Below are 22,642 nucleotides of genomic sequence, written 5' to 3'. Positions count from 1 at the left end.
TGGGCTGGCTCTGTATGTTATATTGGAATACTTTGTAAAGGCTCATTTAGGTTGGAGTCTGTAAGTAGAGATTGCCCTAAATAGACTGCAACTTTTGGAATATTGGAGGTAAAAATGAGGCTTAACGATTGTGTTCAAAGATGAAATGTGCATCTAGTTCTTTTAGAATTGACAAGCTGTTTGTGGACATTCAAATTATTCAAAGTGTCAAATCTGTAGTGATGTCAAAGCAGTCTCTATAAAAGTTTTTAAATAAGATTAGATTTTTCCATCGACCTTGCACGTTGACAGAAAATGTGACATAAAAAATAGATATTTTTAAACCTCAGTGGAGAATAATGAAGTGTTATGTCAGAGCTCTGGGAAGATTGAGGCTTTGAAAACAGGAAGAATTAAGTTAAAACTAGCTAAAATTCATTTATGGTTAGTAATCTCAGTATTTTAGACTGCAATCTTATCCCCACTTACCTGGAAGTAAACTCCATTGAATAAAATAAGACTTACTTCTGAGTAGACATGATTAGGATTGTGCTTCATTCAATTCTCAGAGCTACAATTGTGCAAAATTTTATTTACTACACTTATATCTTGCCTTTCCTTCGAGGAGTTCAAGGCACTGAACATGATTCTCACCCCTCCATTCTTATGTTTTTATTTTTTTGACAGTTTGTATACTGCTTAATTACTGTAATCTCTAAGTGGTGTACAGGAGACTTAATACAAGGAAACTAAAAATGAGTTAAAACTATAAAATCAGAATTCAATTAAAAACCCTGCTGGAAATCTTCAAAACTGCTCTGTTAGGTAGGCTAGGCTGAGAGACAGTGACTGGCCCAAGGTCACCCAGTGAGCTTCATGGTCGAGTGAGGATGTGAACCTTAGTCTTCTTGGGTCCTAGCATGAAGAAGAATTCAATGTATTTTTGTTTAACATGCATTTTACTTGGACACTGGCGCGCACACACACTCTACAGAGTAAATGAGAAAACTTACATTAAAGGAACTTAAAAGGTACTTTTCCTCTTTCAGGAACCACAATTTAAGAATAAAATCATTGGGGAAAATGACATCACTCTTCAGTGTGTGGACCAGCTTTGTGGAGGTAGACAACTTGTAACTACTTGGTGTTGACTAAATTACAGTGTCACTTGGTGATCCTAATCTAAATTTATTTTTATGCAAGTTATTGGAGATTTAACTTGTAAACTTCACAAAGTTAACTATATTGGAATTAGTGTGTCATATCTAATGTTCTCCCTTGCACATTAAGTAGTGTAATTGCCCTAAGGATGAAAGAAATGTAAAGGACCGATATTCTATTTCACCAGCCTCTATATCCAGTATATCTGGAACTGCAGACTGATGGTCTAGAACCCCGGGAAATGGGTAGCCAGTATGTCTCCTCCAGATCTTGTTGGACTACAACTACCATCAGCCCCAGCAAACATGGCCAACAATCAGGGATGGGAATTATAATCAAACACCACCCCCTGAAGGGTACTACATGGTTTCCCCCACTGTTCAAGGGAAGGTCACTATAGACTCAAAACTGAGGATGGTCTAGAATCAGGCTTTTGCTTTAAGGTAATCAGAGAGAGACAGGTATATAGTCTACATTAAATATTGCTGTAAACTGCTATGAAATGAGATTTTTATGGAGGGTGGTATACAAGTATCTAGATTCTACAAAAATGCTGATATTTTAGATGAAATCATGCAAATTCCTTATTTTTATTTTGAGGGTAGTGGGCCTTTTCCTTTGCACATTAACTGTGGGAGATTGGTGAAAACAGCATTCCCAGGAACAGAATTGGGGCTGATGTGGTGAAAAGTAATATACTAGAGAGGGCAGCATAGTTGGCAACACAGGCCAAGAATCTTCACACCTTTCCACAGAGGAATTTTTGACCATTCTGATGAACTAGTCACTTGTTATAAAGCCTATATTCCATCATATTGAACTCTCAAATGGCCTCCTTTGCAAGATCATTTAGTTTTCCATTCCTTATATCAAGATGATAGTATGATTCTTTTCAGCTCCCATTATGGTCACTAATCTTGAAGTATTAGGAGAGGAGGTAGATCTTCCTGTTTACACTGGAGAAGGGTAGGATTCCGTGTTCACACTGGTGTAATGCACAGCTTACTGGTTGGCTTAACTGTCTTGGATAATTCATGGCATGGAGAAATCTTAAAATTAACATTTCCCCCCCTTGTAGTTTATGATGAGAAGAAGAAATCCCTATATGGTCAACTGAGAAAATACCCAGAGACAATAATAATCTACTGCAAAGATCTCAGAGTGTTCCATTTCTGTTTTCGATATACCAAGGAGGAAGAAGTGAAACGGGTAACTGTAGCCTTGCTTAATTCCCTCTTTTAAAAAAAAATAAAAATCTGGTAGCGGACAGAACCTCAATTAATAGGGTGACTATTCTCTTTAGGATGAAACCCTGGCAGGCACTAAGCTGATGCAGGGTTACTGCAGAGCAGGTTCCTGTTGGGCATACGTAATCTAAACTTGAATTATGAAGGCTTTTGTGCACCATTTTTAGGGCTTTTTAAATAAAGTGTAGTGAAGTAAAGCTTTGTTTATCCACACTAAAACTTTCCAGCTTTAGTTAATGGAACTGTAGAGTTTCCCACTAAAATGCAATGTTTTTATATTTGGAGAATATTCTTGCTAAAGTTTCTATCAACATGATTCTCTACTAATTTACAATAAAAGTTGCATGCAGGTAATATTTGACTCACTGGGACCTATTTTGCATTACAGCTTTAGTGAGAAAATCCTTGGAATTAAGCCAGCTGTTATCGGTAGTAGCTCCCATCTTCAGCTGCCAGTGCAATTGACAGTGGCCTGATTCACATGTCACATTAAACCATAGCTAAAACAAGCATGGTACACCCTGCTGAAAACTACTCACTCCTGTTGCCATGCCACCAAGAAACAAGCCAGATTTGTCATGACATCTGAACCTGGGCATTTGGTTTTTCTTCAATGATAAACAATACCCAGTTCTTACTGTTTGTGGTTTGTTTGGCTAAACAAACCAGATTCTGGCTTGTTTCCCAATGGAAACAGAGTTGGTCCCCTACAAAGAGTTGCCGAACTGTTGGTAGACTATGTATGGAAAACATAATAATAATATCATGGTTTAGGTTTGTGCTACTTTTTAAGATTAAAAAGTGACATTAATATAGTTTGGCAGAATTGGTGGCAATCTTGTGAAGTTAAATGTTCATCTCTCATTTTTTCTCATTGTAACCTTGACTATTCATTCTAAACCCATAGATTGTTCATCTAGTTGCAGTAACTACAGCTTGCAGATTCTCCAATCTGGGAGCCTTGTTAGTAAAAAAAAAAAATCTATACAGATAAGTTTATCCTGTGCACAGATCCAACCTTCATCCAGAAAGTTAACTCACACTTTCATCAGATTTGAGCACTCAACTTTTCTTTTGCTCTAGCCCCTCTTGCCCTCTGAAGAGGACTTGGCATAAGCTGGACATTCACAGGGCCCTAACCCCCCCAACAAAACATGAACAATCACAAAAGTCTTCTAGCACTGCTGTTTCTAGGTGGCTGAAGGTTTGTATGTCCCTCAGCTCTGAGGCCTTCCTAAACAACAGGAAATCATGGCTTAGTCCACAAGAGCTGCAACCGCTTTAGTGGTGGTTTCCAGCAGTGCCCCTTTTGCTCAAATCTGTTGAGCGGCCACCTGGAAGTCACCACCTACCTTCATTAGATATTGCAAGATGCAGAGGTGTTATTTGGCAGGTGATTGCTCTAGCATGTTCTGCCATCGTCTTGATTTACCCACTGGTCCATTTGTTTCTCCCTCGGTTCAGGATAGCTTAGACGTATCCCATTCCTCCTTCACAGAAAGGAAAATTGGGCGTTAACCACAAATTGTTTCTTGTTTAGGGTGATCAAGGCATCCAGGCCTTGCCCTTATGAAACCTCCAGCTTTTGCTGGGTTCCCTCCTGCCGAGGGAGTAAATCCTTTTTTCCCTCTAGTTCTAGTCTGTCCTGCCTACGTGGTTATGGCTCAGTGTACTCAACCTTTAGTTTGGCCATGGACAGATCAAGGGAGGAGCCTTGAGGAGAGGATACAGCATAAAGAGCTAGTAGTATGTTTCTTGACTTCCTGAGAAGAAGTAGCAGGGTGTAACCCATTCCTTTATTAGCTTTGTTCACCCTGATCAAGAAGGAAGCTTCACAGTAAGTAATCAACCTTCCTTTTTGACTAACTTATAAATGTGTTGATTTGTTGGTCCTTTCTTAGATCGTCAGTGGCATAGTTCATCAAACACAGACTCCTAAGCTATTTAAGCGATTGTTTCTGTTCTCTTATGCAGCAGCTGCACCAAATCATGCAGGTAAGCATATGCCCTTATTGTTTGGTTCTTAATAAAATGGGTATTATCTGTTTCAGCAAGCTATGGATCCCAGCAGGTATTTGAAATATACAGTTTTTTAAGCAAATCTGCACAACTTCTTTATGTGCATCTCAACAGTTATAGTCAGCTGTCCTATTTTCACTTTTCAATTTTTTAAAAAACATTAAACTTGCTAAGCTATAAGCCCGATTTACCACTACTGAAATAAATGAGCAAAGGAAACCACCAAACACCTAAACTAATCGAACTTCATTATATCCCCAACAACTTCTCAAATAGGGTAGAGAAAAGAGCTTGGAGTTTGCTTGTATCAGAACTTCCATTTTTTCTGTGTGTAGTTAGACACAGTGAAGAGCATGGGATTAGATCTTGTTTTTTCATTACTTTCTACACATTCTTGGGGATATTAAAAATATATTACAAAGCACTGCAGGGATATCTTGGACCACAGACAAACTTTAATCTGGTGAGTTAATTCTTCTACAAGTTGGTTTTACCTTGACACAAAAATTACATTGTCTCATTGTGCAAACTTGAAACATTGGTTCCATTTTTTGTAATTGTTTGAGGGGGAACTATTAGGCTATTTGGGAACACTAGACCTCTTCCATTGTGAATCCAGTATTTTACCTGTGCATCACTTTTCTGCTACAGGGTTTGCTGATAAACTTAAATTCTTCTTGCTACTGACATTGTGGGGTCCAGTATTATAACAATATATGCATTTTTTTGGAATGCGATACCAGTAAAATCTTTCTTTGGTTATTCAGTTGAAGTAATGTTGAAATCGGTCATTAACTTTATTTCTGGCCTGGATTTTAAAGGGACCTGTTGAATCCCAATAGCAGGTTGATACTGTAAAAAAAGTGTGTGTGAGAGACTTTGTTTGTGGAGACTTATTCAAAAGGCTGTCAGCTCATACAGAAGATGAAACTACTTCAGGGTGAGGGTTGTCTTAAGTAGCTTGGTCATCCAAGTAGTAAGTGATTTATAATGAATCGTGCAAATGTGATAAAATGCCCATCTATATGGGTTCAAAGAGATGAGCTTCAGTAGATGTCAGTATAAGACTTCTCAATGGTCTTTGTTGAATTCTTTCACTAAGTGAAATAAAGGATTTGATCAAAAGATGCATTAGCAAGATAAGATGCTTGCTCTGCATACCTGAATTTTTGTCAAAAGTATTTTGAATTTAAGAGGGAAAACTGCATTTTCATTTCTTTATGCTTGGATAACTTATCTGGTGTATAAAATACACTGAGAACCTGAAGCAGCTGTGTTTAGCCTGAGAATAGCTCTGGGGAAAAGTCTGGGGAAAAGTTTGGTTCTGTTAGCTGCTTAGGTGATACAAGTGTGTAGTGCTGGAGAGGTGTTATTGTTTTTTATCAAGTGGTAGAAGCTGTGTTGAGACCATGCTACCCAGTATAAGGGGATAAAGATGCAAGCTCTTGGATACAAGTGTTAATATGTGGTGTTGCGGGAGCCAGAACAATAGTGCTGGGTGATTTCAATGTCCATGCTGAGGCTGACTCTAGTGTTCTGGCTTGGGGCTTCATGGCCTCCATGATGACCATGGGGCTGTCTCAAGTTGTCACTGGCCTGACACATAGGGCAGGGCACACCCTCGACTTGGTTTTTGCTCCAGATGGAGGAAAGGGTGGTCTGGAGATGGGGGGTGGGTAGATGTCACCCCATTGTCATGGTCAGACCACTTCCTGGTGAAGTTTAGACTTGTGGCTCCGATCCTTCCCTGCAGGGATGGTGGACAGATTAAGATGGTCCACCTCCGGAGACTAATGGAATCCACAGGATTCCTGAATGCTCTGGGGGAGTTCCCAGTAGATAGAACAGGTGACCCTGGTGAAGCCCTTGTCACGCTGTGGAACAGCAAGGTGCATCAGGCTCTTGACACAGTTGCCTCCGAGCACCCTCTCCAACATTGTGGAGCCCAATTTGCACCTTGGTACGGGCAGTGAAACAGGCAGGACAACAGCTAGAGTGCAAGTGGCGAAAGATGTGCTGTGAGGCTGATCGGGCACGAGTAAAACATCATAGCCATGCCTACTGTGTGGTGGTGAGGGCGGCAAAGAAGGCCCACTTCTCTGCCTCCATTGCATTCTCAAGTAGCCATCCAGTGGAGCTTCTCCATATTGTCAGGGGTCTGTTGACATCAACCCCAGGAAATGGAGTTTTAGACCCATCGGAGCCCCACTGTGAATTGTTTGCAAGGCACTTTGAGGGTAAAGTTGCTCGTCTCCGTAGCAGTCTTGATGCCCAATCCACATCTACTGTAATCTCCAATGAAGTGTCCAGTGCAACATCTGCTACAACTTCTTGGGAACGGTTTCAGTTGAGGCGGCCTGATGACGTAGACAAGGTGCTTGTTTTGATGCAACCAGCAACGTGTCCTCTCGACCCTTGCCCTTCTTGGCTTATTAAAACTTGATAAGGGGGTTTGACCGAGTGGATCCAGGGTGTGGTCAATGCATCATTGAAGGAGGGAGTGGTTCCAGCTGCCTTGAAAGAGGCGGTGATCCGACCACTCCTGGAAAAGCCCACCCTGGACCCATTGGTTTGTGCCAAATACCGACCGGTCACAAATACCTCCTTCTTAGGGAAGATGATTGAGAGGGTTGTGGCGCAGCAATTGCAAGTACTCTTGGATGAAACAGATTATCTTGACCCATTCCAGTCTGGGTTCATGCCTGGTTATGGGACTGAATCAGCCTTGGTCGCCCTGATGACCTTTATCGGGAGAAGGACAGGGGGAGTGCAACCCTGTTATTCTTACTTGATCTCTCAGCGGCTTTTGATACCATTGACCATGGTATCCTTCTGGGCTGACTTGGTGAGATGGGTATTGGAGGCACTGGTGTACAGTGGTTCCGATTCTATCTTCAATGTCGTTCTCAGAGAATAGCATTGAGTGACTGTCTTTTGGCCCCCTGGCAGTTGTGCTGTGGGGTGCTGCAGGGTACCATCTTGTTCCGCATGCTGTTTAACATTTATATGAAGCCCTTGGGAGCAGTCATCAGGAGCTTTGGGGCAAGGTGTCAGCAGTATGCTGACAATACCCAGCTCTATTTCTCCGTAACGTCTGAATCGGAAGAGGCCATGCAAGCCCTGGACTGCTGCCTGGACTTGGTGGTGGTCTGGATGCGGGCCAGTAAACTGAGTCTGAATCCTAGCAAGATGGAGGCGCTGTGGGTTGGTGGTTTCCTAGTTCGGATAATTGGTCAGTTTCCTGCTTTGGATGGGGTCATATTCCCTCTGAAAGAGTAGGTCTGGGGATGCACCTGGATCCACCTTTCTTCTTAGAGGCCCAGGTGACCTCAGTGGCTAGGAGTGCCTTTTACCAGGTTTGGCTGGTAAGACAGCTGTGGCAGTTTCTGGACCAGGATAGCCTGACCACTGTTGTTCACGCACTGGTAACCTCCAGGCTGGATTACTGTAATGCACTCTATGTGGGGCTGCCCTTGAGGCTGGTCTGGAATTTGCAGCTGGTGCAAAATGCGGCTGCAAGATTGCTTACTGGGGCAGGGTATCGCAAACATGTCACCCTGGTGCTGAAAGTATTGCACTTGCTGCCCGTTTGCTACCCGGCCAAGTTCAAGGTTCTAGTTTTGGTGTACAAAGCCCTATACAGCTTGGGACCAGGATACTTGAAAGATGGTCTTATCCCTTATATACCCAGACAGTCATAAGAACATAAGAAGAGCCTGCTGGATCAGGCCAGTGGCCCATCTAGTCCAGCATCCTGTTCTCACAGTGGCCAACCAGGTGCCTGGGGGAAGCCCGCAAGCAGGACCCGAGTGCAAGAACACTCTCCCCTCCTGAGGCTTCCGGCAACTGGTTTTCAGAAGCATGCTGCCTCTGACTAGGGTGGCACAGCACAGCCATCATGGCTAGTAGCCATTGATAGCCCTGTCCTCCATGAATTTGTCTAATCTTCTTTTAAAGCCGTCCAAGCTGGTGGCCATTACTGCATCTTGTGGGAGCAAATTCCAGAGTTTAACTATGCGCTGAGTAAAGAAGTACTTCCTTTTGTCTGTCCTGAATCTTCCAACATTCAGCTTCTTTGAATGTCCACGAGTTCTAGTATTATGAGAGAGGGAGAAGAACTTTTCTCTATCCACTTTCTCAATGCCATGCATAATTGTATACACTTCTATCATGTCTCCTCTGACCCGCCTTTTCTCTAAACTAAAAAGCCCCAAATGCTGCAACCTTTCCTTGTAAGGGAGTCGCTCCATCCCCTTGATCATTCTGGTTGCCCTCTTCTGAACCTTTTCCAACTCTATAATATCCTTTTTGAGATGAGGCGACCAGAACTGTACACAGTATTCCAAATGCGGCCGCACCATAGATTTATACAACGGCATTATGATATCGGCTGTTTTATTTTCAATACCTTTTCTAATTATCACTAGCATGGAATTTGCTTTTTTCACAGCTGCCGCACACTGGGTCGACATTTTCATTGTGCTGTCCACTACAACCCCGAGGTCTCTCTCCTGGTCGGTCACCGCCAGTTCAGACCCCATGAGCGTATATGTGAAATTAAGATTTTTTGCTCCAATATGCATAATTTTACACTTGTTTATGTTGAATTGCATTTGCCATTTTTCCGCCCATTCACTCAGTTTGGAGAGATCTTTTTGGAGCTCTTCACAATCCCTTTTTGTTTTAACAACCTTGAACAATTTAGTGTCGTCAGCAAACTTGGCCACTTCACTGCTCACTCCTAATTCTAGGTCATTAATGAACAAGTTGAAAAGTATAGGTCCCAATACCGATCCTTGAGGGACTCCACTTTCTACAGCCCTCCATTGGGAGAACTGTCCGTTTATTCCTACTCTCTGCTTTCTGCTTCTTAACCAATTCCTTATCCACAAGAGGACCTCTCCTCTTATTCCATGACTGCTAAGCTTCCTCAGAAGTCTTTGGTGAGGTACCTTGTCAAACGCTTTTTGAAAGTGTAAGTACACTATGTCCACTGGATCACCTCTATCTATATGCTTGTTGACACTCTCAAAGAATTCTAATAGGTTACTGAGACAGGACTTTCCCTTGCAGAAGCCATGCTGGCTCTGCTTCAGCAAGGCTTGTTCTTCTATGTGCTTAGTTAATCTAGCTTTAATAATACTTTCTACCAGTTTTCCAGGGACAGAAGTTAAGCTAACTGGCCTGTAATTTCCGGGATCCCCTCTGGATCCCTTTTTGAAGATTGGCGTTACATTTGCCACTTTCCAGTCCTCAGGCACGGAGGAGGACCCGAGGGACAAGTTACATGTTTTAGTTAGCAGATCAGCAATTTCACCTTTGAGTTCTTTGAGAACTCTCGGGTGGATGCCATCCGGGCCTGGTGATTTGTCAGTCACTGCGCTCTGCAGGTGAGGGCCTCCTGCAGATACCATCTTATCAGGAGGTCCATTCTGCACAACATAGGAAGCAGACCTTCAGTGTGGCGGCACCTATCCTGTGGAATTCCCTCCCTTTAAATGTTAGGCAGGCACCATCTCTGTTACCTTTTCAGCACCTACTGAAGACCTTCCTCTTTCAACAAGCCTTTTAAGTTGAGACCCATCCTAGTCTGCGTCTGTGCTGGAATTGCTTTTTAATATGTTCTTAAACCTTCGTTTTTAAAAAGTTTTTGATCTTAGAAGATGTTTTGAAAGCTTTTTTTTAAAAAAAACTTTTTAAAAGATATTTTTGTTTTAATGTGTTTGTTTTTATGATGTTTTAAAGTGTTTAGTGCTTTTGTTTGCTGCCCTGGGCTCCTGCTGGGAGGAAGGGTGGGATATAAATCAAATAATAATAACTAAGATCTTAAATTGCATATCCAAACACCTTTGGGTAAGAGCCAGAAAAGTACTAGGTTGTCTGTACAAGACTCTGTACATAAGCACTCAATAAATTTTATCGTAAAATAAAACAAGTGAAAACTATGCGGAAAATTTTTTCTACCTATGTGATACTTAGCGTTATGCCAAGTCTTTGTTCACAAATTTTTCAAGGTGAAAGAATTGATGCCTTGGGATTGAGAATTATACCTACTTTGATTTCTTTTTGTGCTGTTACTTAAGTTGCAGCTGTAGTGCAAGTTTTCTGCCTGAGGTGATCCTACACAGAGTTGGTTCCATGATGCTGTCACTGCCCTTAATGCTTCAGCTATGTGCTTCCTACCCTTGCTATGAGTAGATTAACATCTTGGCCTGTTTTGCAGACTGCACCAAATTGACAAGAGATGTTTTATGGTGGCATACAGCATTTTGTCAAATGCTTCCACCTCCTGGCTTCAGTTCAGTCCTAGCAATATTTTATTCCCATTTGCTACTTAGTATATCCTTCACATCTGTAAAAACACTGAGGATGAGAAGGCAGGACAAAAGACTAATCTGTTGGCAATCTAAGGGCATTTTCTCCCTTTTATAGAACAGTTTCCTACATGATATCTGAGCATTCCTATTATCGTAAAATCATAGTATAGTAGAGTTGGAAGGAGCCTATAAGGCCATCGTGTCCAACCCTCTGCTTTGTGCAGGAATCCAAGTTAAAGCATACCCAACAGGTGGCTGTTCAGCAGCCTCTTGAAGGCCTCCAGTGTTAGAGAGCCCACTATCTTCCTAAGTAATTGATTCAATTGTCGTACTGCTTTAACACGAAGGAAGTTTTTCCTGATGTTCAGCCTAAATCTGACTTCTGGATTGGTACATTATGTGAAAGCATAGTAGCTTCCTGATTTGTGTACTTATGACAGAATAAAATTCTGCACTTCATGAGTCACAGCATATATACACTTTCCCAGATAGGGATTATTTTGGTATAGGAAAAGGGTCTGATGTGAAGCAATAATGAGATATCCAGACTGTTGGCATACTAGGATCTGACTTTTGATACAGGCTTGTGTTTCCATGTAATTCTTATGATTAGGTTTACTTAATGCAGACTTGGTATAGTGTGTCAATTCAGTAAATTGGAGAAGAGATTCTTAAATGTGTGCTGGCCTATTTCTTATAAATTGGCATTGATTATGGTTGTGCTTAGAATTATTTGGCACAGCATTTTATACTTGCATTACTGTTTGTTTCCTCAAATGTTGATAAGTAGCCTTCTCCATATAACGTCAGTTGTCATGTGGAAAATCCATATTATGATATACGGGTATGAGTTTAGATTAGTTCTGTAAGTTGCATATTCAATACTTGCTTAAAAGCCTTTATTTTTAAGCTTGCAGTGTTACTCCAATTCCTGAAAATGTTAGGTTGTGAGCTAGAATAGTAATGCCTTTATAGGCCATGGCACAAAGGAGCACATGTGCAGCTCAACTTTTGGCAGCTTCCTTTTTTTACGATGCTGTTTCTGTGAAACCCCAAAACTATTCAGGTTGTTTTGAAATTGTTTTTAATGTTACCTTTTAAAATTGTTGCAATCCGCCCTAGGATCTTTGGGTGAAGGGTGAGTAATAGATGATGACGATGATAATAATATTCCTCAAGCTGCCCTGAATTCAAAAAGCAGTTTGGGGATATTGTAAGTAATTAAAATAGAAAAAGTGTTGCACATGTAGAAATAGCAGTTTGGGTGAAAGTGTCTCCCTTTAGGGTTGTGGCTGTTGACTGAATCAGTGGCTTTGTGTAAACATCTTGAAAAGCTAATTTCTATTTTTTAAATGGCAAATGTATGTCCTTGTATCAACCAAAATTTTGACAAGCTGCACACTTAAGGATGACTAACAAATTTATATTTTGACAGAAATAAAGAATCAAACTGTAAAGTTTGATTCTATTAAGGATTGGCGTCAAGAGTTGGAACGGACCAAAGGAAATCTGAAATTCAAAGCAGTGAGTTCCAATGAAGACTACAAGGTTTCTAAAAAGTAAGACTAGCTCACATTTCTACTAACACTGTTATGGATGCAGGCTGATTTCCATTTCTATGTTCTTTAAAGCTGTGACCAGATTTGTTTGAAAAGAAATATTTGGGAATTTACTATCTTAAGGTGTTCTCAGCTGGGCTGTTTGAACAGAAGCATTCATAAATACAGCATTTCCAAGGCTACTTTCTTGATTTAACATTTCATGCTTAGTATGCCCTTACATCAAGCAACTTAGAATAGTGTATGTATTCCAGGGGACAGGATTTACAGACTTAATAGTTACTATATAATACCTTTGATTAAAATTGTGAATTATCTTCAGTTCAAAACATACAAGCAAGTAGATATTGCTGAAATACTTGTAAAGCTTTGTGGTGTACAGCTAACTTTGGTCAAGCTGAAATGGGCCACCAGAGAGGATTCTGGGAGCCCATGATTACCTAGGACTCCCCACGGAGGGGGGGGACGCAGCTCAGGGTTAGACAAGCAATTTGCAACCTGGGCAGGGGGATGTAACTGATCCCTAGCTATTATTCCTTATCAGTTTCCTGGGATTAGAAGTTAGGAAGAAGGGGTAGGTAGATCAGAACCCCTGGGTGAGGCCAGATAAGTCCCTTACCTTCAAAGGAGTAGACCCTGCAGAGGTGGGAGATGACTGTTTGCTTTCCCCCCTCTTTGGTGAATGTTAAACTCCATAAAAAAGGAAGGAGAAACTTCCAAGGGAGTTCCCTATGTTCCATCTACTCAGCCTGCCTGAAATGCGACAGAGAAAGCCTTTTGCGGGAACGGGCTGATCTATGTAAGTATAGGACCTAGCTAGAAAGTCCTTTGTTTTATTCTGTTGTCTGTATTGAACCTCTCCCCTTTCGTCATGCCAATGTGCCTCATGTAACCCATCTGTGGGTGAATATCTTTAAGGAAACAAACCGCTGCTCTCTTTTGTAAATACCAACTCATTTACATTTAAATAAATTCTCTTTTATAAGTGTTGTGTTGGCTTGGAACTGAGGATTCTAAATCTAGTCCTTTGACTGCTGAACGCTACCTTTACTGTTAATTGACCAGGGTTAATCCCTTGGAATTCACACTGGGCTCTGAGGTCCCTTCCCTCAGAGAAAGAAACCTAGCCAGAAGGGTGGTGGCAGTTACTACGGAAGTAATTACTCCTGAAAGAGGGAGAGTTTGCCTGGGAAGCAGCGGCCCAAAGGAGTGGGACTGTTCTCAGAAGCAAAGACACACACCCCTCGGAGAACTAAGGACAAAGGACCCCAGGGGGACAAGTCTTTGACAGTATCCTGTTTCATTACAGAGGTTCAGATTGTATTGCCTGCATGACCAGGTCCCTTCCAGTTGGTTGAGTTTTGCTTGCCTGCTGTCTTGAACTGTGAGAATTATAGTCCCATTCCTGCTGAGGGGTGTCCACGCACTAAATAGCCTAAATCCCCTTTTCATACTTCTATCCACTAGAATTTTGTGCAGTTGGGGAAAGATGTCCAGGGCTATGAATTTAGGACAGGCTAATGAGAGAACCTGCTCTATGAATAAGAGTGAGCCCCACCTGATGAAGTGTCTTGGCTCCAGTGACAAAGAGTTAAGGTAACAATTTAGGCAGGTGTGAGTTCCACATGGCAAAGAGACCAGGTAGATTACGCTCCCTCTTTTTTATCTAACAAATCCCAAGCTTCCAAGTAAATTAATTAAATGCCCAACAATAATGGGTATGCAAATAACCCTCCGCATCCCTGCTGGCTTTCTATCTAGTGAGTTGTACAGAATGTCACGTGTACAACTATCTGCCTGCTGGACAGAAGTCATGGGTGAGTGTTTGGTGCAGTGAACTCCTTTCCCTCAGGGAACAATTTTATTCCCTTCAGACCAATGTAGCTGACCTGGAGAAGCTGAGAGAGCCAGAGAGGTTTGTGGAAGAGGCATTTGGGGGTAGCTGTGTCTCACTCCCAGAGTGATTGCTATTCTGCTATCACTATGATGGACTAGCTTTGAGGAAGAGGGAAGTGATCCTTTAGGAGGGCCCAATTTCTTGCAGCAGGGGAGAGAGAATCTTGCACAGAGGATATGGTGAGTTGTCTGCCTGGTGGGAAGGTTACAGATGTCATGCTTTATCTGAGAAGCAGTCAATGATCACAGTGCATGGTTCCAGTGGGGGATGTAATTGTGTGGTCCTGGCAACAAAACTTAGGTTGCTAGATTGGAGGTTAAAACTAGGATCTTCAAGGTAGCTCTTCTGAAATGCTCTGTTCTATGTGCAGGGCCAGCTAGACTAAGCACGGCTGAGTAGTCTCAATGTGTAGATTAGACAGAAGTGTTGGGAGAAGGTGATTCAATTTGTTAGGCTGTGGGGAACCTTTTGGGAAAAGCTGGACCTGTACAAAAGGAATGGGCTTCACTTGAACTAGAATGGAATCAGATTTGTTGCCACCTGAAATGAACAAGGTGGCAAAACAGATTTTAAACTGATCGCTGGAGTAAAAGTCAAAAGGACCCAAGGAGCATCTGGTTCATGATAAATAATTTCTAGAGGATGAAAATGCTGGTCCAAAAGGGGAGGGGTAGATATAGGCATTGGAAGCGCTGAAGCACATGATAGAAGTTCAAAGAGTCCAAACCACCACAAGTAAGTGCCAAAGTCATTTGGACAGCCTGTGTATAAATGTTTATATTCTAATGCTAGAATTCTCTGAGGCAATCTGGAGTGCTTGATTTCAAAGCAGAGTAGATGTATAGTGGACGTAAACCTGGTGGAATGCAGGGAAAGAGCACCAGAGGGTCACTTATCTCTGGATACAAACTCTATAGCCCAGGTAACCAACACAGCATCCTCAAAATGTTGTTGGACTCTAGATCCCATTTTGAGGATTTTAGGAAAAGTAAAGCTCCTGAGACATTCATTCTCATAAGTGTGCTGCTGTTGACTTTGAATTAATTACCTTTTTTAGGTTGCCAGCATATTTTGTTGTTCCCATGTCTGTCTCTGAAGAGAACATTTTGCAGTATCAAGGAAGAGGAATTCCAGTGAGTATATTTGCAGACAAGACTTGATAGACTCCTATTGGCACGTACTGAATTTTACATAGGGTGTGTTTAAGACTTGTTCTGGCACAGCTGAAGAATCTGAGTAACATATCAAAAGGGTGTAGTTTAAGAATAGAGGCTGAGCAAGATATGAGACAAGTTAAACAGAACTGAATATTGGGTATGTCTTCCTAATTTGTGTAAAATTAGTTTCTGGGTATCACTATAAGCATAAAGGTTGGTATCGCAAAATTTGAAAAGTGAGAGATCTGTACATTCAGTGAATCAAATCAGACAATCTTCCATGATTTGGAGAACTGAAAATGAGCCTCAGGCTTGCACACTCCCACTTGAATTATGTAAACCTGTAACTTTCTTAAAACCAGAACTGGAAACTGTTTCAGCCTTGAATTTGAAGTTCTGGATTGGAGGCAAACTGGCTTGTAGAAATGAGGAAGTGAGTGGGGAGGGAACATGTGAGGTAGAGGCTATCATACTATCAGCCAAACCACAGTTTGGAGGATCACCTGAACTGGCTCATTATGTTTAGAAACTATTGCAATTTGGTATCAGCTGTTCCAAAGAAAACTGAACTTAATGTCTAAATGCTGCAGTGATTTAATACTCACTCTGTTTTGCTGTGTGATGCATTTATTACCTAAGATAATATTGACTGATTCTGACTATAAATGTGTGTTGCAGATTTGGTGTTGGTCTTGCCACAGTGGTGCTGCTCTTCTCAAGATGTCTAATTTACCCAAAGAACAAGATGACAACACTTTACAAATGCAGAAAATCTTCTTAGAGGGGTCAGTAGTAGCTTTTCTATCAGTTAAAGTATTGGCGACGACCTTCTCACCAGGCTTTATTTCACTTCTGCTTTATATACATGGTTATTTTGAAAAGATTTGACTGGGATTCTGTTCATTGTACTGTTATCTTAAGGGTGCTGTAAACTTCACTTTCATTCCTAAAGACGAGTGACTTAGGCCAAATAAGCTACTGTCTGCCATACGTGGCTGTTGGTATTGTTTCTTTATATTTTTTAGTATGCATACTGGACAAAAAAAACCAATAGCCCAGGTGCCAATCAAATGCACAGTGGTGAGATTCCCTGGAGTATCTGATCGTTGACAGCTATAGGGCTTGCCTTGAAGAGGACATCTAAAAACATAAACTGTATCACTTTGCCTTTAGAATTTGTTTTGTAAGCTGCCTTGAACTTTGGAGGAAGAAGACTATAAACATATAAATCAGTGGTACAATTTGTTAAATGGAGTGAATTCATTATTTCATTCTAGCTATAGGCCATTATAAACAACAGAAGTACAGTTTTTACAATATAACTGGGATATTCAACAAAGGCACCATGAACCCAAGTATATCTAGCTTAGTTCTTCCTATATAGATCAGGAATAGGCAATCTGGGGCCCTCCAGAAGCTGTTGGAGTAGAACACCCATCAGCCCCAGCCAACATGGCTGTCATGGTCAGTCAGGGATGATGGAAGTTGTAATACAACTTCACTTTTTATTCCTTACCTAAAAGGGGAAAGCCTTGTTTTTCTCTGCAATAATTGCATAGAAGGGTATTCTAATTAAGCTTCTATTGTCTTTCATTTCATATCAGCTCTTATACTTGGTACTCCGGGAAACTGTTTATTCAGTATAAGGCAAGCTTTTCCTATATATAAAAAGTTGTAGTAACAGGTAGCTTAGAAAACATGACTTATATGAATGGATTAGCACTTAACAGAAATGGACTTTGGCAGTATAAAGGCTAAAAACCTGTTCAGATGTTCATATCTTCAGGATGCCACAGCAGCTGTTGAAATATGCATTGAGAGGCAGTAAACTGAGTTCATAGGGCAAATACGTTGCCCCATGACTGAGCCCCCATGACTACCCCCCCCCAAAAAAACAATGTCTAGTACAGGGGTGAGCAGACATCAGGCTTGCAGGGTGTACTTTGCTTTTTTACAAGAATCCTGTGGTTCGTCAACTAGAGCCAGGTATGAAAGAATGGCTCAGCTGGATAGACCTATGCTAAGAATTAAGGAACTGAATTTCTCTGAGCCTACGTATCTGATCTGTACCAGAGCCAAGCTAACAAATCATTTCACTCAAAAACTTCCACCTGGTTTTGCCCCAAGTGTTCTTTTCAGAGGGGGAAAAGCTTTTTAGTTGCTCTTTTTGGATAATTGGGAGTTAGAAACATTCTTCCAAACCTACTAAAAATCACAGATCTTGGGTAGCCAATCTGGTGTCCTCCATATGGTGTTGGTCTGCAATTTACATAATCCCTGGTCATTGACAGCATTGTCTGGGGCTGATGGGAGTTGTGGTGCCCCTCCAGATATTGGACTACATTGGTTAGCCCTGCCCTATATCTACCATTGGTTCCTGATCTTCCTTTGGCCCACCACTGATCTAATACAGTGCCTGAAACTGGTTCTTGCTATAAGAGATGAAGGCATATTCATGAAGTTGAGGTGGCTTCTATCCAGAATCTACCTGACAACCATCCTTTAAGACATGGAGATTACAAGTCTGTACATTGGCTTAGTTCTCATGTAACAAACTAGTTAGTTTAAATTGTTGTTTACAGAAACAAATGATGATCAAGGCATGGTTTCTGATTCTGGTTATAAGCCAATCTGTGATTTTAAAAAAAATGGAAGCAGGTACTGCCATTCTCCTCTTGGTATATGTTAGAGGGACAGCAAGGAAGAGGGTGCACAAGGCTTGAGCAGGATTGTTTGCGTACCATTTTGGTATAGCACCAAAACCAAATCAGGCCTATGTATTGATATGTAAAAAGTTGGATTGCAAGCTTGCTTCATTAATAGTCACTATTAAGCCTTTCAAATAAGACGTTCTGATGTGTTCTACAGAATGTATAAGACAATTGATAAGCCTCCTTATGAAGCCATGAAAGTTGATGACCTTTCAAGCAGTTTCCCATCTCTGCAAGAGATCCAAGTTGCATACAGCAGATTTAAACAGCTGTTCCTAATAGGTAAGTGAAAACTATATCGAGCGTACCATAGAAGAATATTTTAGACTTCCTAAAGCAAGGCAGTAATGTATTTTGTTTAAATAATCACCACACTGGCTATAAATTTTGTATTTGACATTTGTAACTGAACTGGTATTCTGCTTTTTGATGTGTAAAGGAACTGCTTCAGGAAAGTTAGCTATTCACAAATGCATGATCTAGTGTAGTATATCTAAAACCAGGGTTCACCAGTTCTTAAGCACGAAGAGCCATATCAAAATACCACTTTACATAAGACAGCTGCATCGAACTTCAGTGCTCTTAGACCTATATTCTGCTTAATACTACTGATTGCTGATTTTTTATTCTGTTCTCTCCTTGTTCAGTCCTATCTCTTAGTGTTTTAAGGATTTCTACTACTTTCCTCTTGCTGTTGGTGTTCCACATTTGGTTTTAATCCTGTACTTTTTCTTTGTTCTCTTGCATCTTTCTTTTGAGCTGTGCTATCATTTCTGTTGATGTCCTACATTGTATTTTGACCAGCATATGCAACATAACAGTGAATATATATCTCAAGCATCACTGTGTCTGAAATCTTCTGCTTTATTGATGTATAGTGCCAGTTGCCACCAGAAGTAACTAAAATCATTTCTTTTTTAAAAAACAGATAACAGTGCAGACTTCTGGGATACTGATGTAAAATGGTTTTCATTATTGGAGAGTACAAATTGGCTAGAAATCATAAGGTTAGTTATACCCTACTTCATAATCTGCATCTGTAGGTATACCTAGAATAGTTTATACTATAATAAACCAGCCAGTCTGTAATACTTCATAGGACTTTTAAAATATGCATCTCCACATTTTTAATGCCAAACTTAATCTTAATTAGCTCTGAGATGTAAGCATCAGTATAGGATCCTTAAATAATATCATCACTGTCTTTACATCATAATTAAGCCCTTCCATTTAAGGTAATTGTATTCCATGTTCTTCTAGGAGATGTCTGAGAAAAGCAGTAGAGATTATTGAGCTGCTAGAAGCACAGAATACCAATGTTCTCCTTATAGGTAAGTCAGTGACTACATCCTCCTCTCCTGTCTGCCTCAGCTTTTTCTGAGTAGCTGAAATATATTGTAGTTCTCAAATACAAGAAGAAAAGCGTTGAGTTTCATGAACTGCATTCTATTTTTAGAGTTACCCTGAAATTATTTAAAGTTGCAGAGATGTGTGACAGCTGCACTGCTGTTGCAGTCTCTTTTGTAGGTGACATTTGACATAGCTTCAGCCCGAGAGGATTGTTCAAAGAGGAATAGTTGAATAATTGAAGAGTTACAGCTGAGTCAAATACTTCCTATGTTAAATGTATATTCAGAAGATCATAAGTTTTTCAGCCTTACCCCATGGAATACTTGGAGCACAGTCCAGCCAAAGAACAGAACTGAGCCATTGATTTCAATGGTACATTCTTCCTTGCTGAAATAAATAAAACAAAGCTTAGCTTTGGGTGGTACCCTTATTTGTTTGCAGTACTTCTCAGGAAGGTGCACTGTACTTAGGCATTAATTTGCCAAGAGCAGTTTAAGATCTCATGGTGACTTCCTCTCCCTGCCCCCAAGAAAGAGACCAGGTCAAATGGTCTGTGAGTTGAAGCCAAAGTATGCTCACTTGCCAGATAGTTCTGTTGGTTCACAACAAATTGTTTAGGTACTTGCAGAGCTATCCTGTGGGTATTGCAGTTCAAGTTTACTTGAAGTATACAGCATCTGCTGTTGAATAGGCATGCAAGATGCTCGATTTAATTTCCATACTATAGGTGGAAAACTGTTCTCGTAGATCATTGCTGGAGAAACGGGTTTCTTAAGCTGAATTCACAGGAATGTGTGAAGTTGGCGCTGGAGAACCTGTGGCCCTCCAGATGTTGCTGGACAACAAAACCCATCAGCCCCAGCTAGCATGACCGGTGGTCAAGGATGATGGGAGTTGTGGCCCTCTAGATGTTTCCAGATTATATGTTCCCATCCCTGCAATAAATTATTGATATGAGAGAGTACATGTCACATTTGGGATGATGTGCTCGGTATCAAGTTTTACAACTCAGAGCATAACAAGCTTGCTTATATGTCTGGCACTCTTTCCTAGCAGTGGGTTCAGTCACATGACTGTTGGATTATTACGAAGCTCCTAAGTTTTCTATACACTGTACAAAGGTTAAGAAAACAGTCTCTGACTGCAGGCTTATAATGTAGTATAACTGATACAAAAGGAATAGGGTAGGAGCAGGACAAACTAATGCAGGCAGTAATTCTTATTTGCATAAAATGTTTTCTACTGAAGAAGATGGTGGTGAAGGAGGGCCAGGTAGCAGTTATGCTACATCTCCAGGCCATGGAGATTTAATGGGCCATGTTTTTCTTCCCCTTTGCTGCAGCAGGGTGAAAGGGCTGACGATAGTTAGTATTGGTGAACACAGAATAAGAACTCAAACCACAATCCCTAACTCTTGTCAGTGTTAACTGTGGATAATGTCTCTTGCAGAATGTCTCAAGTGCAGTATAGGCAGAAGAGAAGAATTCACTATGGGGAGGGAATTCACAAACTCAGTAGGGTAATATAAACATTGGTAAGAGATTAGGAGGAGTCTGTGAGTGGTTGCTTTCAATGATAGCTTTGTATTGGGTAAGGGGAAGGCACTTAATTTTATGTGATCTCTCTGTCTGCTGTGGCCTATTGCATCATATCCCATACTGTTCAAGGATCCCCAGCTCATGGGAGCGTTTGTTAAGGGGCACAGAGGGTGCATTAGGTAGGATTGATGAAAAAACTTCCACTAGCATGAATCTATTGTTAGATATAGCAATCGATGGTCTTCTCTCAGTCTCTTACTAGGGTCTTCCTGGAATGGTTCTCATAATTTAGTAAGCAACTAAGGTTTCAAAGAGCAATTTCTGATTCATTAAATACCTTCACAGTGCAATCCTATAAACACTTACCTGGGAGTTACTGAGACTTTTTGACTAGACATGCATAGGATTGAGTTGTAAGTCACTGTTTCTCAGCGTTGCTTATATTAAGATTATTTTATTTATTCACAGAGTGTTATACTCTTACAAAATATCAGGAGATGTACAGCAATGTAAAAACATTTAAAAACAATAAAAACCAATTCCTAAAATGACTGGCTATGGACAACATCTTTGTTTTTGCGTGCCTTCAGATCAGTCACGACTTATGGCAACCCTATGAATCAGCGACCTCCAATAGCATCTGTTACAAACCACTCTGTTCAGATCTTGTAAGTTCAGGTCTGTGGCTTCCTTTAAGGAATCAATCCATTCCTTGTTTGGCCTTCCTCTTTTTTCAGTTCCTTCTGTTTTTCCCCAGCATTACTGTCTTTTCTAGTGAATCATGTCTTCTCATTATGATGTGTCCAAAGTATGTTAACCTCAGTTTCATCATTTTAGCTTCTAGTGATAGTTCTGGTTTAAGGCCCCAGCTGACAAAGCGTCAAGGCCCCAGCTGACAAAGCGTCAAGGCGAGTTCAGCAGCACGGCGAGGAGGCCAGGGCCCCCCACTCTGCCCTTCTGTTCCCTGACCTCAACTAAACCACAGTCTCCAACCTATTGACGTAATAAACCTCAAACAAAACTATGCAGGTAAGAAGCCAGCAGGCGTGTGGGGGCTTTCCAGTGTTTTGCACAGCCTGCAGCATGTACGACTATCTGCCTGTTGGACAGCAGTCGTGGGTGTGCTCTTGGTGCAATGAGCTCCTGGCTCTCCGGGAACGACTTCATTTCCTTGAAGCCAAGGTGGCAGACCTGGAAAAGCTGAGAGAGGCAGAGAGGTGTGTGGAGGAGGCCTTCAGGGACGTTATAGCTGTGTCCCACTCCAGCGATGATAGCTCTCCTGCTATCATGGAGAACGATGGTCTCGGGGAAGGAGAGCATCCAGCTGAGGAAGAGGGAAACGATCCCTTAGAAGGGACCCATTCCTTGGGGGATGAGCAGCTATCCTCTCATGCCGAGGATATATCTCCAGGGGGTGGAGGGATCCTTGTAGTGGGTGATTTGATCATTAGGAACATAGACAGTGGGGTGTGTGATGGGCGTGTAGACCGCAAAGTGTTTTGCCTGCCTGGTGCGAAGGTTGCGGATATCGCCCGTCGTTTAGATAGTTTGGTAGACAGTGCTGGGGAGGAGTCAGTGGTCGTGGTGCACGTTGGCACCAACGACATGGGGAAATGCAGCCGTGAGGTCCTGGAAGCAAAATTTAGGTTGCTAGGTAGGATGCTGAAAGCCAGGACCTCCAAGGTGGCTTTCTCTGAAATGCTACCG

At 41.4% G+C, this 22,642-nt stretch overlaps 3 protein-coding genes across 6 annotated transcripts in view; 1 reads left to right on the top strand and 2 right to left on the bottom strand.

The window, feature by feature from the left end:
• Window positions 1-22,642, bottom strand: part of SUB1 (SUB1 regulator of transcription) — a 414,045-nt gene that overhangs the window by 134,989 nt on the left and 256,414 nt on the right. The gene's annotated exons all lie outside the window — the stretch shown is intronic.
• Window positions 1-22,642, bottom strand: part of LOC133379782 (rRNA/tRNA 2'-O-methyltransferase fibrillarin-like protein 1) — a 111,677-nt gene that overhangs the window by 51,577 nt on the left and 37,458 nt on the right. For 2 of the 3 annotated variants that reach the window (XR_009761262.1, XM_061615729.1), the window contains exon 2: window positions 19,709-19,784. Coding sequence is in view for 2 of the 3 variants with exons in the window: in XM_061615729.1 (XP_061471713.1) it covers window positions 19,709-19,784 (76 nt within the window). In the remaining variant the exon portion in view is untranslated. Of the gene's footprint in view, window positions 1-15,245; window positions 15,412-19,708; window positions 19,785-22,642 lie in introns of those variants that run through there. The other variant, XM_061615717.1, reaches the window with a different exon arrangement.
• Window positions 1-22,642, top strand: part of MTMR12 (myotubularin related protein 12) — a 71,725-nt gene that overhangs the window by 33,843 nt on the left and 15,240 nt on the right. For both annotated transcript variants that reach the window (XM_061615680.1, XM_061615671.1), the window contains 9 exons: window positions 1,029-1,101; window positions 2,219-2,349; window positions 4,289-4,382; window positions 12,159-12,282; window positions 15,237-15,312; window positions 16,015-16,121; window positions 18,205-18,329; window positions 18,976-19,054; window positions 19,308-19,378. In XM_061615680.1, the coding sequence (XP_061471664.1) occupies window positions 1,029-1,101; window positions 2,219-2,349; window positions 4,289-4,382; window positions 12,159-12,282; window positions 15,237-15,312; window positions 16,015-16,121; window positions 18,205-18,329; window positions 18,976-19,054; window positions 19,308-19,378 (880 nt within the window). The remainder of the gene's footprint in view (window positions 1-1,028; window positions 1,102-2,218; window positions 2,350-4,288; window positions 4,383-12,158; window positions 12,283-15,236; window positions 15,313-16,014; window positions 16,122-18,204; window positions 18,330-18,975; window positions 19,055-19,307; window positions 19,379-22,642) is intronic.

This window comes from Rhineura floridana, chromosome 1, assembly GCF_030035675.1.
Source record: "Rhineura floridana isolate rRhiFlo1 chromosome 1, rRhiFlo1.hap2, whole genome shotgun sequence".
Lineage (NCBI taxonomy): Eukaryota > Metazoa > Chordata > Lepidosauria > Squamata > Rhineuridae > Rhineura > Rhineura floridana.
This window is presented reverse-complemented; position numbering and strand designations above follow the sequence as displayed.